Consider the following 26,808-nt stretch of genomic DNA (forward strand, 5'->3'; position numbering starts at 1 on the left):
CACAGTGAAAAACACTATTCACATTACATAGCACATGTGATTTCAGTACAAAGTCGCATTTTCCATCTTAATATTGAGTGCCTGTGGCTTTGGTGTTAGAGATCACAGACGCAGGTCCGGGCAACAGAATTCGGCTTGCATGCGGCCATGGTAAGCCATTGTCTTTCGGCTTCTGCGCCCTCCTTTCCCACATACCAAGCAAAGCCCGTTGACTGCTGCGGTTTTCCTGTTAACCTTCAGCAGCAGAAAACAAACTAACACCCCCCCCCATCCAGTTCTCTGGGATGATCGCTTTATCCCTCCCCCCACCGCGTGGCTGGTATCAGGGAAGATTCCTGCAGAAACCAAACTAACCCCCCGCCCCCCTCACCCGCCATGAATTATCTGGGATGATCGCTGTACCCCTCCCCCCACCACGTGGCTGGTATCAGGGAAGATCCCTGCTAGCCAAAGGCGAAAAGCTCAGCGCCAATTCCCCCCCCCCCCCCCCCCCCGCGCTTGGCTAACTGCAGGGAAGGATTTCTTTTCAGCCACAGGCAAACAGCCCAGTAGGAATGACCACCTCTGTCCCCTTAATTAAATTCCCGTATTTCAACCAGGTTACCATGAGCGATATCACTCTCCTGAGGATTACACAGCAAGATAAAGAACCGATGCTGCTGGAATGCCAGCAAACACCGGGACCATACGCTGCCAGGCTTTGTCATGCAATGATATCAGATTACTTGCTACTAGCATGGCGTGGTCAAGTGTCCTACCATGGAGGACGGAATAAGGCTGCACTGCCCAGAAACCTTCTGCAAAGGCTTTTGGAGTACCTCCAGGAGAGCTTCATGGAGATGTCCCTGGAGAATTTCCGCTCCATCCCCAGACACGTTAACAGACTTTTCCAGTAGCTGTACTGGCCGCGAATGCATCCCAAGTCCTCAGGGCAAATTAATCATTAAAAAACGCTTGCTTTTAAACCATGTTTTATATTTTAAAAGGTAAACTCACCTGAGGTCCCTTCCATGGGGTCATGGTCTTGGGTACAGGCTTGGGAGGCTTGGGAGGGTACTTCAGTCAGGCTGAGAAAAAGATCCTGGCTGTTGGGGAGAACGGAGTGCTGGGTGCTCTCTGCAAGCTCGTCCTCCTCCTCCTCCTCTTCCCCGTCCGCAGAATCCTCAGGTGTGGCTGATGAGATTACCCCCGCCTCGGAATCCATGGTCAGAGGTGGGGTAGTGGTGGCGGCCCCCCCTAGAATTGCATGCAGCTCAACGTAGAAGCAGCATGTCTGCGGCTCTGACCCGGAGCGACCGTTTGCCTCCTTTGTTTTCTGATAAGCTTGTCTGAGCTCCTTGACTTTCACGCGGCACTGCTCTGAGTCCCTATTGTGGCCTCTCTCCATCATGCCCTTGGAGATTTTTTCAAAAGTTTTGGCATTTCGTCTTTTCGAACGAAGTTCTGCTAGCACTGAATCCTCTCCCCATATAGCGATGAGATCCAGTACCTCCCGTACGGTCCATGCTGGTGCTCTTTTTCGATTATCGGCCTGCATGGTTATCTGTGCTGATGAGCTCTCTGTGGTCACCTGTGCTCTCCACGCTGGGCAAACAGGAAATGAAATTCAAATGTTCGCAGGGCTTTTCCTGTCTACCTGGCCAGTGCATCCGAGTTCAGATTGCTGTCCAGAGCGGTCACAATGGTGCACTGTGGGATAGCTCCCGGAGGCCAATACCATCGAATTGCGGCCACACTAACCCTAATTCGAAATGACAATATCGATTTTGGCGCTACTCCGCTCGTTGGGGAGGAGTACAGAAATCGATTTTAAGAGCCCTGTATTTCGAAATAAATGGCTTCGTTGTGTGGACGGGTGCAGGGTTAATTCGATTTAACGCTGCTAAATTCGAATTAAACTCATAGTGTAGACCAGGCCTAAGTGGCTTTATATTTTAACAATGATGGCTCTGAGAACTAAATGTGTGTCCTGAAATATAAAGGGTTACAGTAACCCTATTCAAAGAAAAAGTATATTCAATGCTTAGAGAATGCTGCCATTGCTATGCCCCCGGAGACACATCTGACAAACTTGAAGTTTGTAAACTGAATAGAGATGGGGTGGGCCTCTCAGTTTGTAGTTGCTTTAAATTCTTAAGTGAGGGGTATTGCTTTACTAATACCTCACAGGTCTATGAAGTTATATGGAGAGGTTAAGTGGAGCCAACCCTAAATATGGACTGGACCACTTTGCCTTTGGGAAAGGCTTGCAGGGAGCCTGAATCTGGATGATGACTTTAGATCCACTTGGTGGTCAGTCAGGTCACCTTTGGCATCAAACCATGCCTGGGTCTTTTACACTTTCCTGTCCTTTCTTCCACCACCACACTCCTCTGTAGCTGGAGACTCTCCATCTGCAAGTTCTGTATCCAGGCTTCTGTAGCCAGATAGACTGGAACCGACTTAATTATATCCTTCCACACATTCATCGGTCTTCCCGTCAGGCCTCATTGGGGGAAAAGGCTGTGGAGTTGCATCCCTAGCTCTGTTACGCGTTGGTACCAGCGGTAACGCTTCATCCCAATTGCTGCCTTTTTTTTTTTTTTTGGATGGTCCTATTTATTTGCTCAACCTGTCCTGCTACTGGCTGGCTGACAGGGAAGGGGAACCTTTTGTTCTATGTCCAGCTGGGTGCACACTTCTTTGACAACTGACCCCACAAATCCGCTCCCATTGTCTGAGTCAATAACCTTAGGCCCTCCCCACATCTGCAGAACACATTGCTCACCAATTGTTTCACTCTCATTAGGGCAGTCACATATTTAGTGTGGATGTCCATCTCCTCCCAATGTGGGAAAGCATTGACAACAACTAGCACATACTTGTTACCCCTTGGTGCTAAGGGCAACTCCCCAGTACAGTTGATTTGATCTCCTTTCCATGGACCTCTGGGGACCCATCTCAGAAGAGCATTTTTACTTTCTGTGATAGCTGGATTGTGTCTGGCACAGATAAGGAGCATCTACAGATCCCTTTCCCATTGTTTACAACCTGTCTTTGGCCTCTGCCTGTTTGGGGTGGGCCCATGCACCCATTATAGCAGATCTGTTTGCATATTTTGTGGTGCCACCCATAGTAAACCATTTTTTGATTTTACACAAAGGAGTTATTACTTTATTACTAAATTTTGACCTACATTTATGTTTTGGCTGGAGGCTTGTTCCCAAAGGGGTCCTAACTTCACATCCTGTTTTTGAATGTTTTGCAGCCACTCCGCTTTTTGCCTTATTGCGATTTGTTGCTGGCCTCAAGTGAAATCTGTTACAGAGATAGTTTTCCAAATGGTATCCCATGGCCAGGGTGGGCCTGTGTCTGCTGCATTATTGACTGCTAGGTCAACTGCCACATAGTACTGAATTTGATTTCCCTGTTATTGGTAACCCGATATTTGTTCTGAGCCCATTATGCCAGCATGAACACAGCTCCTCTGAATACATAATTCAAGTCCAGAACAACGGTAAAATTAGAGTGAGATTTTTTTTATCAGTACACTGATAACTTCGGCTAATTTTGTATATACAGCTGACTTACTTTTCTGATTGTACTGTAAAGTGTTTGACCATTTTGTTTTTTACTTTGATCGCTCCTAATCTTTTTTGGTTTGTGTATGTGGCTACTGTCACCTGTATTTCTAATACTTTTTAAAAAATTTGCTGGCATGATTTTTTTTAAAGATTGGATGCCAGGTGCTAGAGGGGCTGTTTTTACATTTAGGCAGAATGTCTGTGTGCCTGGGTTCCCCTACCAGCCAGTGACAAGTGGCACAGGATTGTGGGAGACACCAACCGGACAGCTGGTTTGGAGAGACTTTGATACCCCGGAAGTGGGGACTATACGGTGATCTAGCCAGAGGGCCAAGCAGGATGAGGGAGCACCCTGAGTCATAAAGAGAGAAAGAAGAGTCACAGCCTGAGTAACGGACGGAAGGGGGTGCCAGAGTGGGTGAGTGCTGATCCCCAGATGTACCCACAAAGAGGTATCCCCAGCGTTGAGTGAACCCCATGACAGGCTGTTTAATACAAGCTCCAATACAGCACAGCACTTAAGCACATACGTAACTTCGTCAACGGGACTATTCACGAGCTTCAATTAAGCACACGCTTAAGTGTTTTGCTGGATCAGGCCTCACGCTGTCCCCCAGAGGCCATGCCGATTGCTTCCAGAATGCCAACAGGTTTTGGGCAGTCTGTCTAGAGATTTCTATTGAAATAGGGCAGGTCTACACTAAAAATTCTGCACAGTTCAGCTGTGCCGCTGTAGGGTTGTAATACAGGTGCTCCTACACCAACAGTAAAGTGTTCTCCCGTCAGTGTAGTTAATCCATCTCCCTGAGAGCCAGTAGCTATGTCAATGGGGGAAGCTCTTCCGCTGACTTAGCGCTGTCTGCACGAGGGGTTAGGTGGGTATAACTGTCGCTCAGAGGTGTGGATTTTTCATACCCCTGAGTGATGTAGTTATACTGATGTAGGTCTGTCGTGTAGACCCGACCTTAGTCAACCATATGACTATGCAATGTACTGGCAACAGGCTATTGGTGATAATACTGTGTAGCTCTTATTACAAGCACCTTGCTACAATGCTGGGCTTCTCCCATAGAAAAAAGCTTGCATCGTTGATCTAAGTGCAAATCTCAACTTGGCCTGACCCATGGAGTCCCCATGAAGGGACTGTACTGTAGCCTGAGGGGTCAGGCTAAAACTGAATGTCTTGTTGCCTTTGCTCTTGTTTTCTGTATTTAATCTTGTCCCTGGTACACCGATAACTGTACGTACAGAAAACCTTGTAGTTTTATAGACCAGATTACAGTCTTTCTAAAACTGTGAACTCGCACCACTGTCCATGCAGAGAGTCAGGGATCAGGACTCATCTTACTGTATGTAACAGTCTTTTCGGATTCAAAGTACATCTGCTGCTGGTAAGGCTGGGGAGCGCTGCCTGGCTCCCCCTCCGTTAGCCCGGCGAAAGCTCTGTATGATTCTCCACCAAAAGAGACAGGAACAGAAGTATGGGGCCCTTCCCTCCCCAAGGAGTGGGAGCAAGGGCCCTCCAAACTCATGGAGAACAGGGTCCTTTGTCCCTCCGACCCTAAGATGAAGGGATAGGAGTAGGGTAGCTTCCAGGCCTCACCCTTGAGCCTGGGTGTATCTGCTTGGGTGGGTGGACTGGGCCAGCAGCATTCTTCTTCTCTTACCTCCCACAGTCCTCTGCTGGGCTGGTGTTGGTGGCTGCTACAGTTAACCTCACACTGAGGTGCATGGGGCTGTTCAGTCCTCTCAATTGTTTCAGGCTGGCTGCAGACTTGGGCAGACATCTCTGAATTAGTTCCAGCTGGGTCATATTTTCAAACTCAGATAGAAACCAGACCTTTCGTTACACACTGGAAGTGCCAGTGTATTCAGACGATTCCAGGAGCTGGGGCCCTGGACCCAGGCCTGTGGTGCCTATGGCTAGTTAATCCTGCCCTGCCCTGGATCAGTGCTCAGGTAACTCTGGCCCGAGGCACGGTCCCTGGCTGGGGGGAGAGCTGTGACTGGCACTGACTCTCGGTTGGGAGGGGGATGTGGCTGATTCCTGCCATCAGGTGGGTGCCCAGCTCTGCCTGCTCCATGCCTGGTGGCTGAGGGGGCTCTGGCTGCTGCTCCCTGGTGATGCTCCCAGTGCCATCTGGCGAAGAAGCGAGGGCGGGAGCTCAGCCCAGAGCCACTCTAGTGCTAGCTCCAAATCTCTGGCCAGCGGTGGGCTGGAGGATTATGATCTAAAGTACATCTCTGCAATTGTCATCCTCTCTATGGCCCGAGTCCTGTATGTTTCGGTTTCTTGGTCAGCCTCCTGCACTGCATTCTGGGTAAGGTGCCCCTGTACTTCCTTGTGTGGCTGCCTAGCCCGGAGCCCTGTGTTTGGCTTTGGGCACTTTGTGCTGGAAGTAGCTATGCAATGCTGGGGGAGGGCAGGGAAAGATGAGGGACAACTTTTGGTTCAGAAGATGATACCGTAGCCCAAGAACACAGGACAAGCCTCGACGTTCCCCTTAGTACACTTACAACAGCACGCTGAGAGCACAATGGTTGCTAAAGCATTTTATTCACTGAGGCTCTTCCAGACGAAAGGCGTCTTGATTCAGTAGAGATCAGTGGCACGTCTCAAGGAGCCGACTTTGCCACTCATAGAGCCCCACTCGCTGAATCTCCTGTACTCCCCTGGCCTCAGCAGGTACTGGCGGCCTCTGAAATTTGGCAATTCGTAAAAGATCCAGTGCCCGTCCAGCACAGAACAAGAGAGCATCTCGGGGGAGCGTAGCTGGTCCATGACTTGTGGAGAGTCCTCGGTTAACTCTACCATGTTGCCTCTGTGATCCTCCTTCTCATAGATCTTTATCCTGTAGGTGCCCCTGTGCTGTGACAGAAAATGAGACAGGGTAATAGTGACTGCAGCAGGCTGGCTGCCTGTGATCCTGGGCCCTGAGTCAGCCCTGTGCACTGCTCCAGTGATGCAAAGGGCACTTAAAGCTGCCTCTGGTCCCCAGAGGAGGGGAATCCTTGAATGCTGCAAAGGCAGCACATCCACCCATTTGAGTCGGACCTATGCCAGCCGTGACTCCCACCCTTGGTGCAGAGACTATGTCTGGGGTGGGGAGGGAGCCCAACCAGACACAAGAGGGGACAGGGCTGCAGTGTACAACGCTGGCCAATCCTCAGCCAGCACAGTGCTCCCATAGGCCAGGGATTCTCAATCTTTCTTTTTCCGAGGCCCTGTGATGGAGTATGCTTACCCTGTGCTGGTACCGCAAGGGTTAACTCTACTCTTTGGGCTGAGGAGGCCACGTACCCTCGGCCCTGCTGGGCATGCTCCAGCTGGAGACCAGGTATAAAAGGGAGCAGCCCAGCTCATTCAGGGCTGACTGCCGAGGAGGGAGGACGCCCGCTGCAGGCTCCAGCCCGGCAAGTGCTGAGGCCCCAGAAGGAAGAAGTCGGAGACACCGAGACCCAGGACAATGCCCAAGCACCTGCAGATGCCCAAGGAGTGACGGAGCTGCTGAGAGCCGCACAGACTGAGGAGCTACGGACATCGGAGATTCCAGGACGACTCCACCAGGAACAGGGTAGGAAGTAGCTCACAGGGACTAGGCATTGTACTGAGTGGTGTCCGTGCGTTTTGGGTGGATTCCCCGCTGACTCAGTGGCCAGCATACTTGCCACTGTTAAGGCCCTGAGTTGGGACCTGGTGGAGCAGGGAGGGCACGGGCTCAGTCTCCTGAGCGGTTGCCAGTCCAAACAGCTCTACTGAAGAGGGCCATTATATTGACTCTGGCTATTGGGCCATGCAGCCCCTCTGAACAGGGCAGCCCTGCTGACTCGGGCCACAAGGACACCCAGCCCTGAGAGAGGGAAACCATATTGACTTTTATCCATAGGCCAAGCTATCCCAAAACAAGGGATGATCGTATAGATTAAGCTGCAGGGCCATAATTACCCTCAACCCATCCCAAGAAGGGACGGGGCACGCTTGCCCCACAAGAGGCCCCCTAACATGCTGTGTAAACTCCACGGCCCCCTGTGCCACAATGACTGTTTTTCTGCATATAAAATCCAGGGTGGGCATTAGAGGGTAGCAAGCAGGGCAATTATCCGGGGCCCCGTGCCACAGAGGGCCCTGCGAAGCTAAGCTGCTCAGGCTTCAGCTTCAGGCACAGGTGGTGGGGCTCGGGGCAGTGGGGCTTTGGCTTCCTGCCCTGGGCCCCAGTGAGTCTAATGCCGGCCCTGCTTGGAGGACTCCCTGAAAGTTGCTCAGAGCTCTAGTTGAGAACTGCTGGCAGAGGCTACACTAAGTTCTGCTGGGGGGCGTTTCAGGCTTCAGAAGCCCCAGAATCAAGGAAGCAGAAAAGTGACTTTGTTCTAAGGAGTACGCAGCATCGACGGGGGAGCCTTCCTGCCGCGTCTGGACCGCGGTAACTTCGGACTAAGGTACTTCGAATTCAGCTACGTTATTAACGTAGCTGAATTTGCGTACCTTAGTCCGAAGTGGGGGGGTTAGTGTAGACCAGGCCAAAGGAAATATTGTGCCCAGTTCTCCCCTCACACTGGTATAACTCTCTGGGCTTCAGGGAGTTACTCCTTATTTTACACCAGTGTGAGGGGACTGGGCCCAGTGTATCTCCAAATCCCCAGAAGTTACGGAAACATTTTCTCTTCTTAACTCAAAGTATGTTCTCGGTCACTGTCCATATTCTTAACCACGGAACAGCTGCACCCACGCCCAGAACAGGCAGTAGCAGGGGAAACTTTCCTATCCTATCCCTATAATGTCCCTCCAGCCATCCTGGAGGGACGACGACAAGGAGGAAGAAAACAGTTCTTGTTTTCAGTCCTTGGTAGCTAAGCTGAAAATGATCAAGCAAGTGCCTTATGATGGTGGCTTGAGCAACGTTGCCATTTTTTAAAAGCAAAATTGAACTCACAGGTGGGATCATCCGGCAGGATTTAATGGAGGTGCTGAAACCCTCAGACTGCATGTCAGGATAATCCCCCCGTTTCAGAAAGAACTGCTGTCCCTGGAAGTTGGGACGTTCATAGAGCATGAAGCAGCCACTTTCCACGCGGACGGAGTTACAGCGGCTGAGCTGACTTTGAAAATCCGGCCGGTCGCTGCTGCACTCAACGGAGCGGCCCTGGAAGTTTCTGTCCTCGAAAAGGGTGATCTAGTGCCAGAAAGAAATGGCAGAGTTTTCAGTAACATCCTATACATCCGAAGAAGTGGGCTGTAGCCCACGAAAGCTTATGCTCTAATAAATTTGTTAGTCTCTAAGGTGCCACAAGTACTCCTATCCTATACAGTGTGACTGCGTCCTGGTATTTCTGTTTCTCTCCGTCCAGCACACTAGCCTGAAGTGTCTGGGCCTTGCATTTTACTGACTCTGGTGATAAATTGATTTACCCCTGTGACTTCAGTGGAATTGATCCTCATTTACACAGGAGTAAGCGAAAGCAGAATTGGGCTCTGAGAGATTAATATACAGGGACTAATAGAGGCAGTAGGTCCCCTAGCTCTGCATTCTTGATTCTCCTCTCCTATTGGTATAGGCCAGGAGTATAAGAGACTAACTCTGATGTAAATGAGAGGAGAATCAGGTCCCTGGCTTCAGACTGACCTAGCAAACAATCCAGTCCAGACAGGTTTCTCTTACCTTTCCCATCGTAGCTGGATTCAGGCTGCAAGCCTTAGTACTCCAGCTGGGTAACTGCCTTTTTATACCTCACAACCAGTGCTAAGTGTGCACACGTTAACAAAAGTCTTTTCTCTGTTCATAGAGCCAGCTCATGACTCTGGGGGATCATTCACTCTTTGTACTAGTGTCCATAGGTTTTGTGTAGTGGGGAACTGGTTTTATTCCTATTGTTACTAGTGACCAGTTCCGGGTCCTAGATCTGTCAGCACAGCCATTTTTACATTGAAGACAACACAGTTCAGGAAAAGGGAGAAACTTCTGGCCGAGTGACAGAGGGGACTGGATGTTGATGCCATCACAATCCTTTTCTATAGAGTCTCTGCAGTTGCATTTTTACTAGTGAATACAGAAGTGGTACAATAAAGACAGAAGAGGGTTCAGATGCCAAAATACAAAGTAGGGAGATAAAACTGAAATGTGTATGTCAAAAAAAATGTCAAAAGGGCTTAGGCAGTCATCACGCGTGTTTTACCCATTCAGTAGCTCTGGGTTCAAGCAGGAGTCTGGAATGTCCTCCTGAGAGACCAGCATGAGATGAGCAGCTGTTCAGTAGGTGTGCAGCGTCCATCTCCACCCGCAGCCACACAGGGCTGTTCTGAGTCCCCACATGTGGTCATTGTATGGTACTAATGTATATTTCTCTCTCCACTATCTTTTTCTGGTTTTTTCCCCACTCTATTTAATCCCTCTTTCTGTCTCCATGCTGGGAATTTCCTCCCCATGCCTGTAGAATATGTACTGGGCAGCTACTCTCTATCCCTGGATTATCATAACTTTGGCTGCTTAGATATTCAAAAGCTGTTTACTGCACAGGAAAATTTTCAGTGTCTCATTTATTCACTAAGCGACTTTATATTTTAACAGTGATGGCTCTGAGAACTAAATGTGTGTCCTGAAATATAAAGGGTTTCAGTAACCGTATTCAAAGCTAAAATATATTCAATGCTTAAAGAGAATGCTGCCATTGCCATGCTCCCGGAGACACATCCGACAAACTTGAAGTTTGTAAACTGAATAGAGATGGGGTGGGCCTCTCAGTTTCTAGTTGCTTTAAATTCTTAAGTGAGTGGTATTGCTTTACTAATACCTCACAGGACTAAGAAGTATACGGCGGGGTCAAGTGGAGCCAATCTTAAGCCCAGACTGTACCGCTTTACCTTTGGGAAAGGCTTGCAGGGAGCCTGATCCTGGATGATGACGTTAGATCCCACTTGGTGCTCAGTCAGGTCTCCTTTGGCATCAAACCATGCCTTGGTCTTTTACACTTTCCTGTCCTTTCTTCCACCACCACACTCCTCTGTAGCTGGAGAATCTCCATCTGCAAGTCTTGTATCCTGGCTTCTGACAGGGCCTCTGTAGCCAGATAGACTGGAACTGGGTTGATTATATCCTTCCACAGTCTCACTGGTCTTCCCATCAGGCCTCATTGGGGTAAAAGTAGGGTTGCCAGGAGTCTGGTTTTTGACAGGAACATCCGGTTGAAAAGGGACTCTGGCAGCTCCGGTGAGCACCACTGACTGACCCGGTAAAAGTCTGGTCGGCGGCGCAACGGGGCTAAGGGAGGCTCTCTGCCTGCCCTGGGTCCGCGCTGCTCCCAGAAGCGGCCGGCATATCCCTGTGGACTCTAGGCACAGGTGCGATTAGGGAAGCTCCACGCAGGAACCAAAGCCAATGGGAGCTCCGGGGATGGCACCTGCGGGCACAGGTAGCACGTACCGTGCAGAGCCACTTGGCTGCACCTCCGCCTAGGGGCTGGACATGCCGGCCACTTCCAGGAGCAGCGCAGAGCCAGGGAGGCAGGAAACCTGCCTTAGCCCCGCTGCACCGCCAACCAGGAGCCGTCTGATGTAAGCGCCACCTGGACAAAGCCCGTACCCTGAACCTCCTCCTGCACCCCAACCCCATGCCCCAAGTTGGAACCCCTTCCCGCACCCTAACTCCCTCCCAGACCCTGCACCCCTGTCCCAGGTCGGAACCCCCTCCCACATCCTAACTCTCTCCCAGCCCCCCCCACCCATACCCACACCCCAGCCCTGAGCCCCCTCCTGCACCCAAACTCCCTCCTGGAGCCTGCACCCTGAACTCCCTCCCGCACCCCAACCCCTTGCCCCAGCTCTGACCACCCTCCCAGAGACCGCACCCCCTCCCACACCCCAACCCAGCCCTGAGCCCATTCCCGCAATCCAACCCCCTTCACCCCAGCCCGGAGCCTCCTCCTTCACTCCAAACCCTTCATCCCCAGCCCCACCCCAGAGCCTGCACCCCTAGCCGGAGCCCTCACCCCCTCCAGCACCCCAACCCCCTGCCCCAGCCCAGAGCCCCCTCCCTCACCCTGAACCCCTCATTTCTGGCCCCACCCTGGAGCCCAAACCCACAGCTGGAGTCCTCACCCCCTCTGACACTCCAGCCCCCTGCCCCAGCCCAGTGAAAGTGAATGAGGGTAGGGGAGAGTGAGCAACTGAGGGAGGGGGGCTGGAATGAGTGGGGGTGGTGCCTCAGAGAAGCAGTGGAGCATGGGCGTGGCTTCAGGGTGGGAGATGGGGTAAGGGTGTTCGGTTTTGTGCAATTAGAAATTTGGCAACCCTAAGTAAAAGCCTGTGGATTTGCATCCCTAGCTCTCATGCGTTAGTGCCATCGGTAACACTTCATCCCAATTGCTGTCTGCTGCAGTGCCCCCCCCCCCCTTTTTTTTTTAAGCTTAGATTTGATGGTCCTGGTTATTCAGTCAACCTGTCCTGCTGCTGGCTGGGTGACAGGGAAGGGGAACCTTTTGATCTACGTCCAGCCAGGTGCACACTTCTTTGACAACTGACCCCACAAATCCGCTCCCATTGTCTGAGTCAATAACCTTAGCTGCCGCCCCGCCCCCCCCCCCCCCCCCGCAGAACACGTTGCCCACCAATTGTTCCGCTCTCATTAGGGCAGTCACATATTTAATGTGGAAGGCCCCCTCCTCCCAATGTGAGAAAGCATTGACAACAACTAGCACATACTTGTTACCCCTTGGTGCTAACGGCAGCTCCCCAGTACAGTAGATTTGATCTTTCCATGAACCTCTAGGGACCCATCTCAGAAGAGCTTTTTTACTTTCTGTGATAGCTGGATTGTGTCTGGCACAGATAAGGAGCATCTATAGATCCCTTTCCCATTGTTGACAACCTGTCTTTGTCCTCTGCCTGTTTGCGGTGGGCCCATGCACCCACAAGAGCAGATCTGTTTGCATATTTTGTAGTGCCACCCATAGTAAACCATTTTTTGATTTTACACGGAGGAGTTCTTGCTTTATTTCTAAGTTTTGACCTACATTCATGTTTTGGCTGGAGGCTTGTTCCCAAAGGGGTCCTAACTTCACATCCTGTTGTTGAATGCTTTGCAGCCGCTCCGCTTTTTGCCTTATTGCGATTTGTTGCTGGCCTCAAGTGAAATCTGTTACAGGGATAGTTTTCCAAATGGTATCCCATGGCTAGGGCGGGCCTGTGCCTGCTGCATTATTGATTGCTAGGATAAGTGTCTGGGTTTGTTTGTTTTTTTCTGTTAACTAGGGACACTTTTTGTGTGTGTGCCTTAATTTTAACCATGTCCACTTTGTTAAACTGTTTGGCAAGATTATTTAGCATTTTCCACATAGTACTGAATTTGATTTCCCTGTTATTGGTAACCTGATATTTGTTCTGTGCCCATTATGCCAGCATGTACACAGCTCCTCTGAATACATAATTCAAGTCCAGAACAACGGTAAGCTTAGAGTGAGATTCTTTTTCTCAGTACACTGATAACTTCTGCTAATTTTCCATACACAGCTGACTTACTTTTCTGGCTGTACTGTAAAGTGTTTGAGCATTTTGTTTTTTACTTTGATTGCTGCTAACCTTTTCTGGTTTGAGTATATGGTGGCTACTGTCATCTGTATACTTAATACTTTTTAGAAAGTATTTGCAGGCATGCATTTTTTAAAGATTGGATGCCAGGTGCTAGAGGGGCTGTTTTTACATTAGGCAGTATTTCTGTGTGCCTGGGTTCCCCCTACCAGCCAGTGGCAAGTGGCACAGGCCTGTGGGAGACCACCACCGGTCAGCTGGTCTGGAGAGACTTTGATACCCTGGAAGTGGGGACTATATGGTGACCTAGCCAAAGGGCCAAGCATGAAGGGGGAGCACCCTGAGTCATCAAGACAGAAAGAAGGGTAAATGATCTAAAAAATAAAAAGGAGTCATATAAAAAATGGAAACTAGGACGGATTACAAAGGATGAATATAGGCAAACAACACAGGAATGCAGGGGCAAGATTAGAAAGGCAAAGGCACAAAATGAGCTCAAACTAGCTACGGGAATAAAGGGAAACAAGAAGACTTTTTATCAATACATTAGAAGCAAGAGGAAGACCAAAGACAGGGTAGGCTCACTGCTCAGTGAAGAGGGAGAAACAGTAACAGGAAACTTGGAAATGGCAGAGATGCTTAATGACTTCTTTGTTTCGGTCTTCACCGAGAAGTCTGAAAGAATGCCTAACATAGTGAATGCTAATGGGAAGGGGGTAGGTTTAGCAGATAAAATAAAAAAAGGACAAGTTAAAAATCACTTAGAAAAGTTAGATGCCTGCAAGTCACCAGGGCCTGATGAAATGCATCCTAGAATACTCAAGGAGCTAATAGAGGAGGTATCTGAGCCTCTAGCTGTTATCTTTGGAAAATCATGGGAGACGGGAGAGATTCCAGAAGACTGGAAAAGGGCAAATATAGTGCCCATCTATAAAAAGGGAAATAAAAACAACCCAGGAAACTACAGACCAGTTAGTTTAACTTCTGTGCCAGGGAAGATAATGGAGCAAGTAATTAAGGAAATCATTTGCAAACACTTGGAAGGTGGTAAGGTGATAGGGAACAGCCAGCATGGATTTGTAAAGAACAAATTGTGTCAAACCAATCTGATAGCTTTTTTTGATAGGATAACAAGTCTTGTGGATAAGGGAGAAGCTGTGGATGTGGTATACCTAGACTTTAGTAAGGCATTTGACACGGTCTCGCATGATATTCTTATCGATAAACTAGGCAAATACAATTTAGATGGGGCTACTATAAGGTGGGTGCATAACTGGCTGGATAACCGTACTCAGAGAGTTGTTGTTAATGGTTCCCAATCCTGCTGGAAAGGCATAACAAGTGGGGTTCCGCAGGGGTCTGTTTTGGGACCGGCTCTGTTCAATATCTTCATTAACGACTTAGATATTGGCATAGAAAGTACGCTTATTAAGTTTGCGGATGATACCAAACTGGGAGGGATTGCAACTGCTTTGGAGGACAGGGTCATAATTCAAAATGATCTGGACAAATTGGAGAAATGGTCTGAGGTAAACAGGATGAAGTTTAACAAAGACAAATGCAAAGTGCTCCACTTAGGAAGGAAAAATCAGTTTCACACATACAGAATGGGAAGAGACTGTCTAGGAAGGAGTACAGCAGAAAGGGATCTAGGGGTTATAGTGGACCACAAGCTAAATATGAGTCAACAGTGTGATGCTTTTGCAAAAAAAGCAAACGTGATTCTGGGATGTATTAACAGGTGTGTTGTGAGCAAGACATGAGAAGTCATTCTTCCGCTCTACTCTGCGCTGGTTAGGCCTCATCTGGAGTATTGTGTCCAGTTCTGGGCACCACATTTCAAGAAAGATGTGGAGAAATTGGAGAGGGTCCAGAGAAGAGCAACAAGAATGATTAAAGGTCTTGAGAACATGACCTATGAAGGAAGGCTGAAAGAATTGGGTTTGTTTAGTTTGGAAAAGAGAAGACTGAGAGGGGACATGATAGCAGTTTTCAGGTATCTAAAAGGGTGTCATAAGGAGGAGGGAGAAAACTTGTTCACCTTAGCCTCTAAGGATAGAACAAGAAGCAATGGGCTTAAACTGCAGCAAGGGAGGTCTAGGTTGGACATTAGGAAAAAGTTCCTGTCAGGGTGGTTAAACACTGGAATAAATTGCCTAGGGAGGTTGTGGAATCTCCATCTCTGGAGATATTTAAGAGTAGGTTAGATAAATGTCTATCAGGGATGGTCTAGACAGTATTTGGTCCTGCCATGCGGGCAGGGGACTGGACTCGATGACCTCTCGAGGTCCCTTCTAGTCCTAGAATCTATGAATCTATGATGGAAGGGGGTGCCAGACCGGGTGAGTGCTGATCCCCAGATGTACCCACAAAGAGGTACCCCCAGTGCTGAGTGAACCCTATGACAGGCTGTTTAACACAAGCTCCAATACAGCACAGCACTTAAGCACATATGTAATTTTGTTAATGGGACTCTTCAGGCGCTTCAGTTAAGCACAGGCTTAAGTGTTTTGCTGGATCAGGGCCTCACGCTGTCCCCCAGAGGCAATGCCGATTGCTTCCAGAATGCCAACAGGTTTTGGGCAGTCTGTCTAGAGATTTCTATTGAAATAGGGTAAGTCTACAATAAAAATTCTGGTGCTCCTACACCAACAGTAAAGTGTTCTCCCGTCGGTGTAGTTAATCTACCTCCCTGAGAGACAGTAGCTATGTCAAGGGGAGAAGCTCTCCCGCCGACGTAGCGCTGTCTGCACGAGGGGTTAGGTGGATATAACGGTGTCGCTCAGCGGTGAGAATTTTTCACACTAGTGCATGGGGCTGTTCAATCTTCTCAGAGCTATTGTTTCAGGCTGGCTGCAGACTTGGGCAGACGTGTCTTCGCTGGTTTCACCTGGGTCATATTTTCAGCTTTGCTTTACACGCCCCGGGACAGAAACCTCAGGTTTCGTTATACCCTGGAAGTGCCAGTATAATCAGATAATTCCAGGAACGAGGGCCCTCGACCCAGGCCTGTAGTGCCTATGGCTAGTTAATTCAGCACTGCCCTGGATCGGTGCTCAGGTAACTGGCTGGAGACTCGGCCCCTGGCTGGTGAGAGATCTGTGGCAGGCACTGTCCCTCAGCTGAGAGAGGGATGTGGCTGATTCCTGCCATCACCTGGGTGCCCAGCTCTGTGGCTGAGGGGGCTCTGGCTTCTGCTCGCTGGTGATGCTCCCAGGGCCCTCTGGCCAGGGAGTGAAGGCTGGAGCTCAGCCCAGGGCCTCTCTAGTTCTAGCTCCAAATCTCTTGCCAGAGGTGGGCTGGAGGATTATGATCTAAATTACGTATCTGTGGTTGTCATCCTCTCTATGGATGTTTCAGTTTCTTGCTCGGCCCTCTGCACTGCATTCTGGGTGAGGCCTGCACAGCCCTGGAGGTGCCCCTGTACTCCCTTGTGTGGCTGCCTAGGCCGGAGCCCTGTGTTTGGCGTTGGGCACTTTGTGCTGGAAGTAGCTATGCAATGCTGGGGAGGGCAGGGAAAGATGAGGGGCAGCTTTTGGTTCAGAAGATGATACCGTAGCCCAAGAACACAGGACAAGCTTCAACGTTCCCCTCAGTACACTTACAACAGCACGCTGAGAGCACAATGGTTGCTAAAGCATTTTATTCATTGAGACCCTTCCAGGCGAAAGGCATCTTGATTCAGTAGAGATCAGTGGCACGTCTCAAAGAGCCGACTCTGCCACTCATAGAGCCCCACTCGCTGAATCGCCGGTACTGCCCTGGCCTCAGCAGGTATTGGCGGCCTCTGTAATTCGGCAATTCGTAAAGGATCCAGTACCCCTCCAGCACAGAACAAGAGAGCATCTCGGGGGAGCGTAGTTGGTCCATGACTTGCGGAGAGTCCTCAGTTAACTCTACCATGTTGCCTCTGTGATCCTCCTTCTCATAGATCTTTATCCTGTAGGTGCCCCTGTGCTGTGACAGAAAATGAGACAGGGTAATAGTGACTGCAGCAGGCTGGCTGCCTGTGATCCTGGGCCCTGAGTCAGCCCTGTGCACTGCTCCAGTGATGCAAAGCACATCCACCCATTTGACTCAGACCTACGCCAGCCATGACTCCCATCCTTGGTGCAGGGAGTATGTCTGGGGCGGGGAGGAGGGAGCCCATCCAGGTGCAAGAGGGTAGATGGGTACAACTCTGGCCAATCCTTAGCCAGCACAGTGCTCCCATAGCTACAGTAGGTTCAGACTGTTTCAGGCTTCAGCGGCCCGAGGATCAAGAAAACAGAAAAGCAACTTTGTTCTAAAGCGTTACAGAAAATATTGGGCCCAATTCTCCCCTCATACTGGTGTAACTGTGGGCATCAGTGAGTTACTCCTTATTTTACACCAGTGTGAGGGGAGTGGGCTCAGTGTATCTATAAACTGAGCTAAGGAAGGAAAATGTATCTTGCCATTTCCTGCCTATAGGCTTAACCACAGAATAGCAGCATGCCTTGAACAGGCAGTAGTAGTGGAAGCTTTCCTATCCTATCCCTGCAATGTCTCCCAGCCATCCTGGAGGGAGGACCACTAGGAGGAAGAAAGCAGGTCTTGTTTTTAGTCCTCAGTAGCTAAGTTGAAAATGATCAAGCAAGTGCCTTATGACAGTGGTTTGGGCAACGTTGCCATTTTTTAAAAGCAAAATTGAACTCACAGGTGGGATCATCCGGCAGGACTTAATGGAGGTGCTGAAACCCTCAGACTGCATGTCAGGATAATCCCCCCGTTTCAGAAAGAATTGCTGTCCCTGGAAGTTGGGACGTTCATAGAGCATGAAGCAGCCACTTTCCACGCGGACGGAGTTACAGCGGCTGAGCTGACTTTGAAAATCCGGCCGGTCGCTGCTGCAGTCAATGGAGCGGCCCTGGAAGTTTCTGTCCTCGAAAAGGATGATCTAGTGCGAGAAACAAACGGCAGAGTTTTCAGTAACATCCTATACAGTGTGACTGCGTCCTGGTATTCCTATTTCTCTCCATCCAGCACACTAAGCCTGAAGTGTCTGGGCCTTGCATTTTACTCACAGTGATGATAAATTGATATACCCCTGTGACTTCAGTGGGATTGATCCTCATTTACATGACTGTAAGTGAGAGCACAGTCAGGTTCTGAGTGTTTAATATACAGGGATTAATACAGATGCTAATTCCCCTACCTCTGCATTCTTGAATTTCCTCTCCTACAGGTATAGCTCAGGAGTAACTCCTTTGATATTAACAGACTAAAGGTTGGTCTACATTACTGCGATAAATGCACAAGTTCAGTTAGGTGAACAACATAACTGATTTCGACAAAGTTAGATCCACTTACCACAGTGGTTACACTGCGCTGTGTCTTCCCTTACACTTCTCTGGGAAGTGGAGTACACAAATCGATGGGAGAGTGCTCTCCCATCGATTTAGCATGTCTTCAACAGACCTGCTAAATCGACAGTCACTGCATCGATTGCAGCAGTGCCGATCTATCGGTAAGTGTAGACATGCCCTAAGGTTATGTCTACAGTATAGCTCATGTCAGTTGTGAATATTCCACCCCCCCGAGTGACATAACTTACAAAGACATAAGTGTTTGTGTGCACAGCACTGTCTCACCAAGAGAGCTTATGCCGCTCACGGAGGTGGTTCGCTCCCCCGTCGGCATGCAGCGTCTGTACCAGATGCACTGCAGTGGCGCAGCCATATTGGTACAGCTGCACCGCTGTTACCGTTAGACATACCCTAACTCTGGTGTAACTGAGAGAATCAGGTCCCTGGCATCAGACTTGCATACTGAACAATCCAATCCAGACAAGTTTCTCTTACCTTTCCCATCGTAGCTGGATTCAGGCTGCAAGCCACAGTATTCCAGCTGGGTAACTGCCTTTTTATACCTCACAACCAGTGCTAAGTGTGCACACGTTAACAAAAGTCTTTTCTCTGTTCATAGAGCCAACTCATGACACTGGGGGCTCATTCACTCTTTGTACTAGTGTCCATAGGTTTTGTGTAGTGGGGAACAGGTTATATTCCAGTTGTTACCAGTGACCAGTTCCGGACCCTGGATCTGTCAGCACAGCCATTTTTACATTGAAGACAACATAGTTCAGGAAAAGGGAGAAACTTCTGGCCGAGTGACAGAGGGGACTGGATGTCGATGCCATCACGATCCTTTTCTATAGAGTCTCTGCAGTTGCATTGTTATTAGTGAATGCAGAAGTGGTACAATAAAGATGGAAGAGGGTTCAAACGACAACATAGGGAGATAAAAACAGAAATGTGTATGGCAATAAAAACATGTCAAAAGGGCTTAGGTAGACATCACGCATGTTTTAGCCATTCAGTAGCTTTGGGGTCAGCAGTATGGAGTCTGGAACATCCTCCTGAGAGACCAGCATGAGATGAGCAGCTGTTCAGTAGGTGTGCAGCATCCACCCCCACCCGCAGCCACATAGGGCTGTTCTGAGTCCCCAGGGGTGGTCATTTCCAGCACCTCATCACTCCACATTTGAAATGGTTGAGCTTGTATTACAGATAGCATAGTAGGCTGAAGCCTGGCAGTCTCCCATCAGGCTGTGATGAGTAAAAAGTTTCTTAGAGAGTGAGTAGCTCATTCCCATTTTGCTCACTGGTGTGACAACGTCCACCATGGAGCTGGTCAGTAATCTCGTCCAAATTGATCATCTGCTGATGAGTCAGTGTCGAGGCACCTCCCATTTATCTTTGAAAAGTGGCACTAGTGGTTATCTTCTGGATTGTGTCAAGGGTTTTTTTTACTGAAATATAATGCCTGGGTGTTACGAAGCAGGATATTAGAGAGGACTCACAGACACTTGGAGTTTATTGGTCTCATAGTCCCTGTTATTCTCATCATTCGATTCAATTGCACATCAGCTAGTTTTGTCTGGGGAGAGTTTAACCACACAGGAGCACAGTATTCTCCAACTGAATAGCAGAGAGTTAGTGCCAAGCTGTGCCTGTTTGTGCGTTAGCTCCTCAACTTGAGCTCGGCCTCTTAAAGATGTTTGTATTTCTGCTGTTAATTTTCTGAGCTATCTTGGTGATGTGGTCCTTATAGGTAAGTGTGCAAGCTAAAGTGACTCCTAGATATACTGGTTTTTGGTCATGTGCCAGCCATTCTCCATTCAAGAAGATGTCGTGTTCTTGTGAAGTGCAAACATGACAACATTGTCTTTGATGTAATGGGCTTAAGTCTCCACTTCTTACAGTCACCACTGATGGCTGCCATATCTTGGATCAGGTTGTCCTTAATCTTTTTGAAATCTTTGTCTCTTGAGGCTAGGCAGATGTTGTCTGCATACTTGAATGGCCTGGAGATTGTTGGAGACAGGTCATTTGAAAACATGTTAGAAAATAGTTAGGGCAAGAACAGATCCCTGAGGGAGCTAGTTCTTCTGGATCCTCCAGGTGCTCAGTTTATTTCCTAGCAGTGCTTGGAACTGTCTGTTTTGAAGCCTCATTTCTGTAGCCATAACAATCCACCAAAGTAACATCTTTGACATCTTGACCAGCAAGCCAATGTGCCAGACTGTATCATATGCTGTCATCAAGTCAGGAGAAACAGCCACTGTCTTTTCATTCTTTAGGAAACCATTTTCTACATAGGTGGCAAGAGCAAGAACTTTGTTCACAAGTATTCCTATTAAGTCGGAAAATGTCTTGGTCAGACAGTAGCTAGGTGGAAGGCAATAGTTCTTTCCTGATTTTGGTGTAGCTAGCACCCAAGCTTTCCGCCATATCTTAGGCATCTTGTTCTCTTGGATGACATTAAATACGAAAATTGACAGTCATTGCATGATCATCTTACCAAGATGGAATAGCATTTCTGGTTTTTCCTGCTTTCATATAGCTCAGTGCCTGTATGAATATAGATATTCAGGCCTGCCTGTAAAGGCCTATACTTTAAGAACTTAGGTGTATTTTTATCACTTAGCTAGCTACACGGGTATAAAAACAAAGAATCAAAATCACAGTCTGCCTGTGTTTCGGCCTCCTCTCACTAGGATAGTCTGAGGCCTTGTTCTTAGGCTAAGGCCTTTGGCTAAGCAGCAGGGGCAGCCATAAGCTGGAAAGCGAACAGTCACATCCTCACATCCCAAACCAGTCACACTGAAATAAGGTGGTATTGGGCTGTTAGGAAGACGATCCTGTCCTGATAGTGTCCATCACCACCCGATAAAGAAACAGATCTTAAGATGGTTAAAAAAAAATTCGTTTGATAGCATCCTGTCTGGCAAGAAATCACTTATCAATGGTTGTGGCTGTGAAACCTTCATTTCTGTATTGTTTTATCTATATGGCCCTGTGATGGTATTGACATGAACTGGGACCGTATAGATCACTGTTGCAACCAAGGTCCTGTAGTGGCACCAAATCTTGTATAATGGGGTCAAATTAGGTGTATAAAACAAGGTTATGGTTATAATTATGCTATCTGTATGCATGTATCATTTTTGTATTTAAAGTTATAAGTATTGGCTCTATACTGTCTGTATTTCAAACTTGTGCTATGCTTCTAGGTGACACCCCAGACAATTTGGCGTCAGCACTGCCTAGCCTGCTCGATGGCCCATTAAGGACCATCAGCTATACAACTGACCCATTGAGAGAAGGCAGTTACACCTTGTGATTCAGCAAGGCATGCAGGGACATGCCTATGGACAGAACTATACGGTTTTTTCATGCCATGTGCTGGATAGCTTATCTTTGGAAGAAAGAAAGAGCGGCCACATGGCAAGAGTCTATAAAAGGTTGCTGCTGCTCCTCCATCTTGACTTCAATCCTGCTTCTTACCTCTGGAGGAACCTTGCTACAAACTGAAGCTCTGAACAAAGGACTGAGTGACCCATCCCAGCCGTGGATGTTCCAGAGACTTGATTTGAACCTGCAGTTTATTCCATCACGGCTACAAGCCTGAACCAAGAACTTTGCCATTACTGTATGTAATTGAGTCCATTTAACCAATTCTAGCTCTCACCTATATCTTTTTCCTTTTATGAATAAACCTTTAGATTTTAAATTCTAAAGGACTGGCAACAGCGTGCTTTGTGGGTAAGATCTGATTTGTATATTGACCTGGGTCTGGGGCTTGGTCCTTTGGGATTGGGAGAACCTTTTTTCTTTTACTGGGGTATTGGTTTCCATAACCATTTGTCCCCATAATGAGTGGCAATGGTGGTGATACTGGGAAACTGGAGTGTCTAAGGGAATTGCTTGTATGACTTCTGGATAGCCAGTGGGGTAAAACCGAAGTCTAATCTGTTTGGCTGGTTTGGTTTGCCTTGGTGTGCAAAGGAACCCCAGCCTTGGGCTGTAACTGCCCTGCTCTCAGCAATTTGTCCTGAATTGGTACTCTCAGTTGTGTCCCGCCAGAGGCAGCATCGTTACAGGCCCGCACTTTTCTATTGTTAATCTGTCTGGTTCTCTAATTGTTTCTGTCTGCTGTATAATTATTTTTGCTAGGTGTAAGTTAATTAGGGTACAGGGATATAATTGGTTAGAAAATTATGTTACAATATGTTAGGATTGGTTAGTTAAATTTCAGTAAAATGATTGGTTAAGGTATAGCTGAGAATATTACTATATAAACTCGGGTCAAACAGGAAGTGGAGGAAGGGAAATTGGAATCATGTTTGCTAAGAGGGGGGAATGGGAAACAGGGACACAGGCAAGGCTCTGTGGCATCAGAGCTGGGAAGGGGGACACGGGGTAAATGCTCTGCAGCATCAGAGCTGGAAAGGGGGAAATGGGGTAAATGCTCTGTGGTGTCAGAACTGGAAAAGGGGAAATGGGGTAAACACTCTGCGGCATCAGAGCTGGGAAGGGGTAAATGGGGTAAATGTTCTGCGGCATGAGAGCTGGGAAGGGGGACGCGGGGTAAAGGCTCTGCGGCATCAGAGCTGGGAAGGGGGAAATGGAGTAAATGCTCTGTGGTGTCAGCTGGGAAGGGGGACACGGGGTAAACGCTCTGCAGCGTGAGAGCTGGAAGGGGGACACGGGGTAAACGCTCTGCAGCGTGAGAGCTGGGAAGGGGGACACGGGGTAAACGCTCTGCGGCGTCAGAGCTGGGAAGGGGGACGCGGGGTAAACGCTCTGCGGCGTGAGAGCTGGGAAGAGGGACGCAGGGTAAACACTCTGCGGCGTGAGAGCTGGAAGGGGGACGCAGGGTAAACGCTCTACGGAGTCAGAGCTGGGAAGGGGGATGCGGGGTAAACGCTCTACGGCGTGAGAGCTGGAAGGGGAACACGGGGTAAACGCTCTGTGGCATCAGAGCTGGAAAGGGGACACGGGGTAAACACTCTGCCGTGTCAGAGCTGGAAAGGGGACACTGGGGAACAGACTCGATCAGCCTACAGAGATAAGCCCGACTGGTGTGAAGGGCTTCGGAATATGCTTGCTTGAAAACTAACCCCAATAAACATCGCTTTGTTTGCACTTCAGACTTCTGGTCTTCTGCTTTCTGTCTACGTGAGAAGAACCAGGGGAGAGGGTGAAGGGAAAGCCCTCTAACAGTGCTCTCTCTACCTCCTCAATGGAGAAAGGCTGGAAGATGTCTTCCTCACATCGAGTGGGCCAGGCTGTATCAGTATCATTCACATTTTACTCATTCCTCAAAGGGCTCATCCCTGTCAACTTTTGCCATGTTCATTGAGTAGGTGGTGATGCTATTCGGGCACACTTTATGCTGCTGTATGCTTGGTGATTTCAGTGTTACATTATTTGTGCTGTATGAAAGTTGGTTTCATTTGCCATTGGATATGTTAATGTCAAGCATGTCAGAAGCCCTGCAAAGGTTCTGCTTACCCTGTTCAGTTTGGTTTTGTGAGACATTGTGGCAACATGTTGTTCCTTGGGAAAATCAGAATATAAAATATTACTCTAGATACAGAAATAATTTTACAGCTATTGTGGCATAATATTTGTTTTATTATGCTGGCTCGTGGGCCCAGTTTGATTTCATGGACTTAGGTGTTGCCTACATTGTGGTTGTTTCTGCACTGCTGCAATGTGTTGACCTTTGTGTTGGAACAATTACATTGATATAGTTACACTGGTGCAAACTTTCCTAATCTAGATAAGCCCATAATGTCAAGGTCTGAATTGTCTTGAAATTGGTAACTAGTTAATACTAATAATGCCAATTTCTTACATAGCGCTTTTCATCAATAGATCTCAAAGTGCTTCAGTCTTTAATGTAGTTAGCCTCACAACACCCTTCAGAGGTAGGGGAGTGCTATTATTCCCATTTTACAGATGGGTACAGAGAAGCTAAGTGACTTGCCTTGATCACACAGGAAGTCCATGGCCATGTAGGGAATTGAACACGGGTCTCCTATAGTCTAAGGCAGTGCCCTAATTGCTGGACCATCCTCCTTCTAACACACTAAGGCTTGGTCCACACTGGGGCGGGGGATCGATCTAGGAAACGCAACTTCAGCTACGAGAATAGCGTAGCTGAAGTCGACGTTTCCTAGATCGAACTAAATTTACTTACTGCGGGTCCACGCGGCGCAGGCAAGCTCCCCCGTCGACAGCGCTTCCTCCTCTCGGCGAGCAGGAGTTCCGCAGTCGACGGGGGAGCGCTTCTGGGATCGATTTATCGCGTCCAGATGAATCAGGCGGGTAGTGTGGACCTAGCCTTAGATACACCTGTATCTTCTCTGTCTCTCACTTCTGCGCTGCTAAATCCTACTCTCCTCTCTGCTGCCAGATTCACGCCCTCAGTGGCCTCTTCTGTGTACTCTCAGCTTTGACACAGCAGTGAGGCATCCACTCACAAGAGACTTTCTTCCAATCAGCAAGTGAGAGGATAAGGTCAAGATTTTCAACCGTGGGTGCCTAAAGTTAGGCACCTGAAAAATTAGCCAAATTTTTCCAAGATGCTGAGCACCCCCAGTTCTGATTGACTTGTTAGGGGCCTGATTGAAAATGTTTGCTGAAAAGCCTTGCACACCTATGATAATTAAATAAGTTAATAAATGGGTACATTTCTCAACAAGGGTAAGAGATATCAACTGTGTTTGCTCCTAGAATCAGGGCTGAGGCCTACTGCATGTCATCTGCCATACCTTGGGATCAGAAGACAATGTAACAAACAGTGAACACTTCTGGGGTATATTTCCTCTGATAACCTCAGCAACCCCACTAGAATATGAAATGGGAGCCTGAAGATGCTAACTGAGGCCCTGATCCTGTAGTATGTTCCTCACTGGCAGACCACTGTGGTTGTGCAGAGCCCTATTGACTTCAGCATGGAGAGCATTTCAGGATGGAGACTTTAGATGTAAAGAGGTTCAACACAGATGGAAAAGGGGTGGGGAGGAAAGCAGGAAAATGAACTGCAACACATCTGGAACACGGATATCAAAGAGGAAAAGAATCAGTGGGTGAAGGTCTGTGACGTTTGTTCAGCAGGAGATCAGACGAGATGATCAATTGTCCCTTCTGGCCTCAAAGACAATGAATTAAAACTATTTGTAAAAAATGTGCATGTTAGCACAGTAGGGCAAAACTTTTCCTCTTCAGCACGTGCCATTTGATTTGCTCAGGGGCTGCATACAGCACAGTTTTATTTATCATCAGCAGCAAGTTTTAGCCAATGAAAACTAAAGACATGGCAATAATTTGATAAAGAGAGTGCTAGAATAATGCAGATAAATCACCCATTTGTTTAAGTTTCACCATAGTGCACTGTTCCTTTTTATCTCAGGTCAGTTCACAGAAAGCAGTCATCGTATACTAATCTGTCCCAAGTAAAGCCCTTGAATATATTCCTCTCTGCATTGTTCTAGCTTTCACGTGACTAGGGACAGGCGATTGTGTGTGGTGTTGGTGTTTTTTTTAATTGTAATGAATTCATTCAAAGGGAATCTTTCTCTTTGCTTTGGCTTTCAAGGGGTTAGCTCAAAGCATTTCAATTTTTGGTTAATTATAGAAAAGTCCTTACATTGTTACTTTTGGGTAAAATCAGTCTTAAGTATTGGAATAACAACATAGGCCTCCGTTCAGCACAACCCCTAAGCCTGTGCTTAACTTTAAGTAAGTGCTTAAGTCCATCTCTTTTCAGCAGAGCACTTATGCACATCAGATGTTTTGCTGAATCCAGGCCATCAAGTTCAATACCTTGCTTCCACCAGTGGTAAATACATGGGGTGAAATCCTGGCTCCTTTCAAGTTAATGGTAAAACTTCCGCTGACTTCAATTGGGACAAGATTTTACGTCTGGTTCAAGAGAGAGCAAGGAAAAGCAAACAAAACACCAGTAAGTCACTTCGTCCGTTGCGTCAGTTTTTTTCTACCTCCGGTTCAAAATATAGTGTAGTTTTTGCAGTTCTACACTCGTCTTCAGCTTGTCTCAGATTGGAGAGAGATGTGGTGTCACTTTTTAAAATGTAGCATGAACAGGCAAAGATGATCACATAGCATGTGTAGTGCAGGGATGAAGGATGATTTTGTGGTTAAGGCATTGGACTGGGATTCAGGAGATCTGGATCCAGTTCCCAGGTCTACCACCAACTTCCTGGGTGATCATGGGCAAGTCATTTCATCCCTGTGGGAATGGAGACTGCAGGAGTGAGCGTCCCAGCCTGAGTCCACAGACTTGGGCTGGCAGGGCTTGCACTAGGGCTCTAAAAACAGCTGTGCTGACAGCACTTTAAAGCCCCCACCCCTAGGCTTGAGAGCCTGAGTTGCAGCTATTTCAAGTGCAAGC

General features: G+C 48.2%; 2 protein-coding genes across 4 annotated transcripts; both read right to left on the bottom strand.

Moving 5' to 3' along the window:
- Positions 1 to 6,156: 6,156 nt before the first annotated feature.
- LOC135885441 (gamma-crystallin B-like) lies at positions 6,157 to 9,229 on the bottom strand. The gene is made up of 3 exons (XM_065413147.1): positions 9,221 to 9,229; positions 8,495 to 8,734; positions 6,157 to 6,432 (listed from the first exon to the last, which is right to left on the bottom strand). Exons 1-3 carry the CDS (start codon positions 9,227 to 9,229, stop codon positions 6,157 to 6,159), a joined length of 525 nt encoding a protein of 174 aa, XP_065269219.1.
- Positions 9,230 to 16,761: 7,532 nt separating this feature from the next.
- LOC135885478 (gamma-crystallin B-like) lies at positions 16,762 to 23,739 on the bottom strand. 3 transcript variants are annotated; one of them, XM_065413199.1, is made up of 3 exons: positions 23,731 to 23,739; positions 17,759 to 17,998; positions 16,762 to 17,037 (listed from the first exon to the last, which is right to left on the bottom strand). In XM_065413199.1, the coding sequence occupies exons 1-3, from the start codon at positions 23,737 to 23,739 to the stop codon at positions 16,762 to 16,764; spliced, it is 525 nt and encodes a 174-aa protein (XP_065269271.1). The 3 variants fall into 3 exon arrangements, with proteins under 3 accessions (XP_065269271.1, XP_065269270.1, XP_065269269.1); XM_065413198.1 differs by lacking the exon at positions 23,731 to 23,739 and adding an exon at positions 18,903 to 18,911; XM_065413197.1 differs by lacking the exon at positions 23,731 to 23,739 and adding an exon at positions 18,634 to 18,648.
- Positions 23,740 to 26,808: the final 3,069 nt, after the last annotated feature.

The sequence above is a fragment of the Emys orbicularis genome, chromosome 11 (genome assembly GCF_028017835.1).
Source record: "Emys orbicularis isolate rEmyOrb1 chromosome 11, rEmyOrb1.hap1, whole genome shotgun sequence".
NCBI lineage: Eukaryota > Metazoa > Chordata > Testudines > Emydidae > Emys > Emys orbicularis.